The following is a 9,985-nucleotide window of genomic DNA, read 5'->3' on the forward strand; positions in this document are numbered from 1 at the left end:
GGTTTAGGGCTGTTGTGCATAGGGTCGCTATGAGTCGCAAACAACTCGAAGGCACATAACAACAACAACAACAGTTTATCAGAGGGCTCCCAGGGGAGACCTGACAGGACCAGGATCAAGAGAGGGAAGAGAGCGAGCAAGTGGAAATGTCACTTGATCCCAGCGAGGTGGGGTGGGCGTGAGGGCTGGGGAGTAGAGCTTCTGGAGCATAAATCACAGGGCATCTCTCCTCAGAACAAAGGGGACCGGCCCTTTGTCCCACCTCCCTGACCCTCCCCACCCCCATTAGTGGGCTGTGGCTGAAGGGAGCAGGTAGTCTTGCTGGTATGGAATCTAGCGGGTCTCCATTGGCCGAGTGTCCAGATCTTCTTCAGCAGCTCGGTGCTCAGCATACAGGATGCCCAATTAAACCTGAATTTCAATCAGCACTTTTTTCTTTCTGACGTAAGTGCTCACCAGCAGCTCCTTAGGTGAAAGATAGACAGTCTTCTCCTTTGTGACGTACAGCTTCAGAAACCCAAGGGAGGGTCAACTGCGAGTCAGTTCTCACAGCAGTGAGCGTTTAAAAAAACATACCCACGTAGACACACATCTCGGGGAGGACGGTGAGGAAACCTCCTCTCACGTATTATGGGCATGTGGTTAGGAGGGGTCAGTCCTTGGAAAAAGACCTCATACTGGGAAAGGTGGGGGCTCAGAGAGAGCAAGGAAGGCACGCAATGAGGCGGATGGGCGCAGTGACTGTAACAATGGCTGTGAAGATGGCCCAGGATAGATCAAGTTTCCAATCTGTTGTCCAGAGTCGCTATGAGTTGTAGTGAACTCAATGGGCCTACCACATATACACGAAGTGGGACGTACGTAAAAACCCAAAATTCATTATGGGTTTGTGTGTGTGTGTGTGTGTGTGTGTGTGTGTGTGTGTGTGAGTGTGTATCATCAAATCAGATCTGACTGGTACAGGAGGAGATTGCCCCTCCTTCTTCAGCACAGCATCTGGTGGATTCAGACCCCGTACCTCTGCAGTTGCAGTGCAGCTTCTTTTTTTTAAAAAAAATAATTTTAATAATTTTAATGAACATTTACAGAGATTTTGGATTTCCATTCATTCATTGTTGCACTTTTCTCCCTGCCTAGCCCTCCCGCCCACCCCCACACCAGTTTGCTCCTCTCTTTGAAAAAGTAAAAGAAAAAGTCTTTCTTTGGTATACAATCCCCCCGCACCCCTCTTGTCACTAGGCCACCAGAGCTCCAACCCAAAGCTCATCATAAAGTCAGTTCCAGTTCGCAGTGAGCCTGCAAGATGAGAACTGCCCCATCACATTCCCAAGGTGATAAACCTATACAGAAGCATTCTGTCGCATCTTTCACCTGCAGCAACTAGTGAGTTCAAACCACTGTTTTTCTGGTTTGTAGCTTAGTGCTTTAACCTCTGTGCCACCAAAAATATTCCTCGTTTATCTGAAAATCAGACTTCATTGGCAGTCTGTGTTTTATTTGACAGCTCTACCCCAATAGCATTCACTACATAGATACACACATACTTTTTTTTCACACATACATTTTAAAAATTAAGCAGGCAAGTTACCTTTAAACACATTTAAAAATTAAAATGGATTAATAGATGAATAGAGGAATGAATGGATAGGTAATAATGCAGAATAGAAAAATAATAATGATAGTATCTAAGTGGTAAGTTTGCAATTTTTTAAAAATAAAATGTTGAGGGGGAGCTCTGGTGGCCTAGTGGCAAGAAGCTGTACTACAATGCCAGAGGGGTGAGGTTCGAATCCATCAGATGCTCTGCCAGAAAAGGAGGGACAACCTCCTCCTGTACCAGTCAGATCCGATTTGACAGTACACACACACAAAATAATAAAATTAAAATAAAATGTTGAAGGGAGCTCTGGTGACCTAGTGGCAAGAAGTTGCACTGCAATCCCAGAGTTACGTGGTTCAAATCCACTAGACGCTCCATTGAAGGAGGGACAATCTCCTCCTGTACCAGTCAGATCCGATTTGATGGTACACATACTACTACTACTACTAAAATAAAATGTTGACAAGAAATTAAAGCAATACCTTATTGTTGTTGCTGCTGTTATGTACCATCGAGTCATCTGTTACTCACAGCCACACTGTGTACAACAGCACTGAACCCTGCCCTATTCTGACCAATCTCACTGTCTCCAACACACTTTATTAAGAAACTCTAGCTTTGGTGGCCTACTGACAAGAAGCTGCACTGTAATCACAAATGCCTGCAGTTCGAATCTCACCAGCTGCTCCACGGGAGAAAGGTGGTCAATCTCCTTCAGTGTGATTAATTGCCTCTGGAGGGAAAACCCATTGGAGAGTTAGTTGTGGGTTCATTCCAACTTGATGGCACAGAACAACGAGTGGTTTAGTAGGGAACTCTCTTACCACCTCTCGTGGTAAGGAGTTGTGCTGTCAAACTAAAGGCATGCAGTTCAAAACCACCAGCTGGAAGATGGACAGTCTCTGCTTGTGTGATTTACAGCCTCTGAAAAGCCACTGAAGGATCAGCTATGGGTCAGTTCTGCCTCGATGGCTCATAACAACAAGTGGCACAATCGTTCAGCACTCAAGTACTAACCGAGAGGCTCGTGGTTTGAAGCCATTTGACATCTGTTTGGGAGAAAGGCCTGATCTGCTTCTATAAAGAATATGGCCACGCAAACCCTGCTCTTACACCTGGGCTTCTGTGGCGTCAGACCTGACACAGAGTCCACAACAATATAGGTGCTGTTAGGCAATCTACTTTTCTTTGCAAGAAAAGATACTTTTAAAATACCTTTCAGCAATTATAAATATGCAAACATTTTTGTTTAAACGTAGACCTGTGTCCTTTTCACTGGTCCCCATCTCTTCTCCCTGACTCCGGGCATTTGATCCATGTTCTTCCCTCAACTCCCTGGGCTCACGTGCAGTTACGAGGGCTCAGGTGCACCCAGGAGACTCAGCACTGAGCAGGAATGCATCAGACAGCAGTGGGAGTTAGTGAAAACCCATCTCCTCCCACCTCTGACCGCTTCTCTTGATCTTCTCCCAAAGGCACCCTCAGTGCCAGCCTCTCTATAGCCCTTCAGTGAGAAACACGTCCTGTGTAAGCGCCCATACCCCCTTTGCCCATGCTGTTTCGCACTCTGCTTTTCCACCAGTGATTTGGGGATGGCTCTGAGCAAGTGGACGCATAATTGCCGTGTTATTGTAATGGTTGTGATTTTCCATCGTGCGGATGTGTCATCCCTCGCTCTGCATCCACCTCACTGCCATCCATGCTGTTTTCCGGTTGTGGTGGGCAGAGGGCAGGAAGTGAACCTGTCCTGGGAGCACTGGCCCTAGGCTGCTGTATGCAGCCCCCAGAGCCCACCTGGACATCAAGCCCACCCCCCTTCCAGAAGCTTTGAGGGTAACTGTGAGAGCTCTGAGCTCCAGAGAGCTTTACCTCTGTTCTTGGTAAATGAGGGGTGCAGAGATGACAGTTCTTCAGCGCCCTGGAACGCAGAGACTGCTGTGACTCCAGCCTCCACCTGGCTCTATTCTCTCCTCTGACCTGGCAGTAGAGCAGGGACCTGGCTGAGGGACAGCCCTGAGTATGTCCCCACGGTATGCCCCAGGGAACCCTGGGAACAACCAGCAGGTCATGGAGCTTCACTTGTCAGGCAGGAAAGCAAAGCTCAGAAAGACAGAGTAACTTAGCCAGAGTTAACACAACTTGAAAAGTAGCAGAGATCTGAGCCATGGGGTCCTTGCACAAGGCTGTTCTGCCCAGTAAGTTACTCCTGAGGCCTTGGAGCAGCAAAGGGGACCAGACTCTGATCGTCCTTTACCTTTGGGAGACGCCAGAGCGCCTGATGCAGTGCACTCTTGTTCACCCACGTTTGCACAGCACCTGGTACCTGGTTTGTGCTCGGAGGCCATCTGGACAACGGGAATGTTGGCTGTAGGGGTGTGAGACGGAGGGTGGGAGTCGGGGGCAGGGGTCCCACGTGTAACCTGCTGTCTCGTCCCTTCTGTAGTCCGACTCCATGACAGCATCTCTGAGGAAGGACACCATTACCTGATCTTTGACCTGTGAGTTCACCCTCGCCCTGGCCTGGAGGTGGGAGCAGCCAGGATAGGGAAGGGCCCCCACGGCCTGAACACATGTTCCTTGTGCAGGGCTGAATTCCTTCTTCTGGTCTGGAGTTTCCCTAGCACTGCTTGTTGGTTTTCATGCTAAATCAACACACACTTTTAACCTTCTTGAATACATATTTATGTGTGTTTTTTTCCCCTATTTATGGCCAGTGGTGTTGGTTTTCTACTTAAGGTGGATATTTAAAGCTATCTTTAGAATATATTCATGTTTTTAAAAGCCAAATGATTGAGGCAAAGACAGATTTTGGTAGTTGAGATTCAACAACATTGGTATCATATGTGACAAAATCCAGTTTTCAGAAACCTAAATGAACCTGGTATAATGGTTGGTGCACTCGTCTGCCAACTAAGAGGTTGGTCATTCAAATCCACCAGCCATTCCATGGGAGAAATGTGAGGCAATCTGTGTCTACAAAAATTTACAATCTTGGAAATCCCTCAGGCAATTGTACTCTGTTCTACAGGGTCACTGTGAATCAGAACCCATTTGAATGCAGTGAGATTGAATTCTGAATGTGCCAGCACCACTCCTAATGCCAGCCTAGGGTCCAGGGTGGGGGAACAGCAGGAGACAGAGGGGCAAGGGGAAAGAACAGTCAGTGGAAGGTATACCAGAGTGGTCAGCAAGGGTACCCCAGGTGGCCCAGGGGTTTGGATTCTGGCCCCCACCTTTGGAGGCTGAGCTACTCAGGTCTCTAGGGGCCTGTCCTTAGTTCCCTAGAGACTCTCATGGACAAGGGTGTCCCTGTGTCTTCTGTGAGAGGATGACTTCTTGCTGTGTTCCCAGGGTCACCGGGGGGGAGCTGTTCGAAGACATCGTGGCCCGGGAGTACTACAGTGAGGCCGATGCCAGGTGAGTGTTGGCAGCATGGCAGACAGCACCTGGGGACGGGCACTTGCCTATCCTCATATGGGGACCCCTTTCTTCTCTCTCTCCACAGTCACTGTATCCAGCAGATACTGGAGGCCGTGCTCCACTGCCACCAGATGGGGGTGGTGCATCGGGACCTGAAGGTGAGCTTGTGGGGGGACCTGTCACAGCCCTGCTTTCTCTCTGATTAAGGCTTGGCAGGGAGACTTGTCCTCACTTTTTGGATGAGGAAGCTGGGCTCAGGGAGGGAGAGATTCAGCTTGGGACCTAAATACTTGACTTCCAGCCCCATGTGCTCTGTGCCAGGCCCGTAGGCATACTGGTAGGCTGCCAAGACTGACTACGGACACCTTGGTTCAGATCCCAGCCAGGCAAGTTTCTAGCTGCATGGCCTGAAGTATCAGCCTCTCTGAGTCTCAGCTTCTTACCATGGGGCTTGCCAGAACCTCTGCAAGAAATTACCAAAATCCCACTCAGTTCTGACTCAGCAGCTCTCCATCAGTTCCAAGACCCTAAATCTTTATGGAGAGGAGACTGACCAGGTCGATTTGGACTGCCAGCTTTCTAACTCACAGAGCCCGATATGCTATGCCCAATTCAGCAGAGCTCCTTCTGCAAGGAGTTGGTGGGATATCATATAAATAGCGCACGCGCGCACACACACACACACACACACACACACACACACACACACACACACATCTTTCTAGCTACTGAGTTGTCAGGCAGGTTGGGGGAAGAAGATGTCTAAGACTTAAGGTTCTCAGAGTGGCCCCTGAAGAAGACTGACAGGACCAGACAAGTGTGGGATTTGGGATTAGCTGAAGTTGCCCAGCCCTGCCTCATCAGTGCAAGCTTCATGGATGACTCTGTGGGGCCTCAGTGGCTGATAGCTCATAATATCACTCCCATCTTTCAGAGCAGGAAACTATGACCCAAAGAGTTCAAGGGCTTTGCCCCAGGACGTGCTGGTCCTCTGTGGACTAGGCCTGGAGCTATGACTCTGGATCCTGTGCCCTCAAAGGCTGCTTCTATTGTAGCTCTTACAGGTGACCCTGCCAGTAAAACAAACCTCTGCTTTACCCTGATGACAAACTCACTTCCCATTGCATAACCCCTACCTAGTGTGTTGGACCTAGCATGCTCCTTCCATCTTTCCTTGGTGGTGGTGGGGGGGCTTCCCAGTTGCCTTCTGGGACTGCAGAGACCAGCATCTACCTCGGAGCAGCCCCCGAGGGACCAGGAGAGCAATACGGCAGCTCTCGAATTGTCTGCTGGCTGCATTGCTCACTCTCACCAAGACATGCTTTTCTGGACCCCCTTACCTGTCAATCCAGGTCTCTCTTGGGGTACCCAGTTCTGCTGATTAGAATCCCAAATGAGTTCTTTTGGACTTGGTGTAGACCATGGACGAGCCTGCACTCAGAGAGGGTCTCGGGTCAGTCGGCAAGGCCATTTTCCCAGAGGGCCTGTTCCCATTATATCTCCAGCCCCTGCGCGGGGAGGAGGGGCAGCCCAAATTTAGGCCACTCTGGGTAGATTAATTAGTAGCACATTCATCAAATCAGGGCAGGACGGCTACCAAGACCCAGGATATGTTGGGAATTCTGTACCCCAAGGACAAAGGAGGCGTGAACGGGCTGGACAGACCTGAGCGATGTTTTACAGTCCTGCCTAGCTTTGGGTGGTGAACGATCAGACCTGGAACCACTTGGAAGTCCTGATGGGAAGCAAGCAGGAGATAGATCAGCTGTGACTCTGAAACCCTCCCCAAGGGGAAACTATGACTCCTAATGTTTGTCTGCATTTCCTGGTTTACCTTCAGAGGAATAAAGTGATCTGGTCAAGTTCTGCAGTGTATGGCGACTGGCAGCGAGGACGGTTCAATTGTGGAGGTCCATACTCTTAGCTCCTCTGCTCTGAGTCCCAAGCTGGAGGGGAGCTTCCAGTCTTCCAGACCATCCGACAGTGCAGGAGTTCCAAAAGTCTGATCTAACAGAGGGCAGCATCCGTGGTGCCCAAGAGACCAGGGGACGTGCCCTCATTCTGCGGCTGGTCCCTGTACTGGACTCTACCAGCTTTCATTCTAGAGAAGTTTAAGCACAATCCAGTCACACTTGCCTCAGTTCTGACTCTCACTCACCTGCTGTGTGATCCCACTCAAGTCACCTCTTTTGAGTCCTGTTTCCTCATCTTTATTCATGGCAAGTATGTACATGCCAGCCATTGTCCTAGGGGATGGTGAAACAACGTACAGGATTGACAAGGAACTCATATTGAACAAGCACTTGGGCAGATGAGGAAGATCCTTCCACCCTGGGATGGGATCGCTAAGGCAACACAGAAGAGTTAGGCCAGAGGCCACCTGCGGCTCCTTCAAGTAGTCATGGGGGACTTTGAGGAGACAAATGGTTGAAAACTGGATGGTGAGAAGAGGGCAGTTCTATGAAGCCCAGAGGTAGAGCAGTCCAGGCTGGAGGAACAGGAAGTGCAAAGGTCCTGAGGTAGAAAAAAGTGCTCATTTCAGGCAGTGTCAGAAGACTATTGTGTAAAATGGAAATGCAGGAATGTCTCAGGGATATTGTGAGTCCTGTTCCAGATGACCAAAAAGAAAGTCATACAGTTTTTTTGTTCTCCATGGGGAAAAAAAGTTATACTTACACTATATTGGTGTTTGTTAAGTGAGCAATAGCATAATACTGGCAAGTTATCAACAAGTTATTGGCAAGTCATTAACGTGGCAGAGACACAAACTGAGCACATGCTGTTGGGGAGTGGGGTTTATAGTGCTAATAGAGTTGTTCAAAGTAAGATTTCCTCGATCTTCCATTAGTAAAAAATGCCATTTCTGTGAAATGACACAGAGCAAAGCCCAATAAAATGATGTGTGACTGTCCGATACCTACTCCAAAGTGTTGTTGGGGTGAATGCATGAGTCAATGCACAGAGTGCTTGGCCCAGCTCTGCCATGTAATAGAGGCATAGGAATGTTATTTTTTTCTTCCTTATTGTGGTAACTGTAGCTATTTCCTGGCCCTACTTCAGCCCAGTTTCAGATCCTGAGGGAAGGGGAGGGAAGGAAGGGTGCTGGTGAGGAAGAGTCTTCCTGTTACAGATCACAGAGGTTTGGACACAGTGTTGTCCCCTCTCTGGGGACAGATGCATAGGGCCCTGGCGGGGGACAGGGTGGGGGTTGTGAGGTGGGAGTCTGTGAATGGGCCTGCTGCTTCTCCTGTAAGTCCAGCCCTCTTTATGCCCCCCTAAAATGAGGCTTTGATCCCACTGATGGTCTAATTGATCCTCTCTTCCTCCTTTCTCCCTGCTCTCTGGTCCTGTGAAGCCTGAGAATCTGCTGCTGGCCTCCAAGCTCAAGGGCGCTGCGGTGAAGCTGGCTGACTTTGGCCTGGCCATAGAAGTAGAAGGGGAGCAACAGGCCTGGTTCGGTGAGTGGCAAGGATGTTAGGGCCCAGCCTTTGTGCTGACAATTGACCTGTAGAAGCCCTCCATCAAGTGGCGGTGGGCTGGAGATAGTTGTTGGACCATTTCTGTTGTCAAGCCCAGGCTTGGGGTGCAGAGCTCCACCCTATCCAGTCCCCTCTGGGCTTTGCCCATCCTGTCTAAGGGCTGGGCTCACAGACACGGTCATCTTTAGAACAGCAGCCTGGCTTCTCCCCATGAGCATCCTCCTTCACTGAGGGATGAGGACTTCCCCTAGCAGCCCAGGTGTTAGAAAGTAGTAACCTGAGTTTACAGTTGCCCAAACAGAGGCTAATAAATTTGGAAAAGTCCAATGGCACTTAAAAGGCATTCCTCGGGACTTCAGCTTGGATGACTGATGCTTTTTGAGGTTTGGGGGTGATTTTGGTCCCTTTCAACTATCTAAGGACCTCTGGTGGCCTAGTAGTAAAGACCGATGCTACCAACTCGAAGGTGGGCAGTTTGTCTACCAGCTGCTGTGCAGGGGAAAAGTGGGAACTCTCCTCCCGTGTTATTTAAAGCTTTTGAAAACCTACCAGAGGATTGACTATGTGTTGGTTCCAACCCCATGGCAATGGGTTTTCCTGTTATCTAGGGAGCTCTGGTGAGAGACCTTGTGGGTAAGGAGTTGCATGGGCAACACAAAGGCAGGCTCTTCAAATTCACAAGCTGCTGGGGAGCTCTGGTGGCCTGGTGGCAAGAAGCTGCAACTACAATCCCAGAGGTGCACGGATCGACTCCACCAGATGCTCTGCCGGGGAAGGAGGGACAATCTCCTCCTGTACCAGTCAGATCTGATTTGATGGTACATGCACACAAAAATAATAAAATAAAATTTTAAAAAAATTTTAAACAAAAAATTCACGAGCTGCTCTACAGAAGATAGAGAGGCAGGCAATCTCCTCCCAAGCAGTCGAAAAACTGCCAAAGGGTCAGTTCTGAGTTGGTTTCAGCTGGACAGCAGTGAGACAGTTTAGGTATCAGTAACACTTTCTTAGTGGAAAATAGAAATCAATGGTTATGACCCAGAGCCCTCGGTTCAAACCCTGATTTGGTGACTCAGGAGCTACTTGACTTGAGGCAAATAATTTCACCTGTTGATTCCTCATCTGTAAAACTGATCTGTAAGGATTCAAAGAAATCAAGCAGGTAGATTGTTCAGCTCCACAATTAATGTGCATCCAATAAATAGTGGTCAGTCTTACAATTACTTGTAGAAAACTTCTTGTCCATTGTTTCAATTACTCCTTCCAAGGGTGCTGGGGGTTAAGAAGCCACCAGTTGCCGAGGAGTTGGCTCTGACTCATAGTGATGACCCCGCATTCGTAAGAGGAGAACTTTGCTCCATAAGGTGTTCAGTGGATGAGTTTTCAGAAGTCGATTGCCCAGCCTTTCTTCTGGGGCATCTCTAGGTGCATTCAAACTGCCAACATTTGCTTATTAGCTGGGCATCTTTTTTTTTGTTTGTTTCTT

The 9,985-nt window shown here is 48.9% G+C and overlaps 1 protein-coding gene across 2 annotated transcripts in view; it reads left to right on the plus strand.

The window, feature by feature from the left end:
- Nucleotides 1-9,985, plus strand: part of CAMK2A (calcium/calmodulin-dependent protein kinase II alpha) — an 81,507-nt gene that overhangs the window by 34,134 nt on the left and 37,388 nt on the right. For both annotated transcript variants that reach the window (XM_006893695.1, XM_006893694.1), the window contains exons 4-7: nt 4,044-4,098; nt 4,952-5,017; nt 5,106-5,178; nt 8,376-8,478. In XM_006893695.1, the coding sequence (XP_006893757.1) occupies nt 4,044-4,098; nt 4,952-5,017; nt 5,106-5,178; nt 8,376-8,478 (297 nt within the window). The remainder of the gene's footprint in view (nt 1-4,043; nt 4,099-4,951; nt 5,018-5,105; nt 5,179-8,375; nt 8,479-9,985) is intronic.

Source organism: Elephantulus edwardii, unplaced genomic scaffold, assembly GCF_000299155.1.
Source record: "Elephantulus edwardii isolate Elephantulus edwardi_28Jun2011 unplaced genomic scaffold, EleEdw1.0 scaffold00130, whole genome shotgun sequence".
NCBI classification, from domain to species: domain Eukaryota; kingdom Metazoa; phylum Chordata; class Mammalia; order Macroscelidea; family Macroscelididae; genus Elephantulus; species Elephantulus edwardii.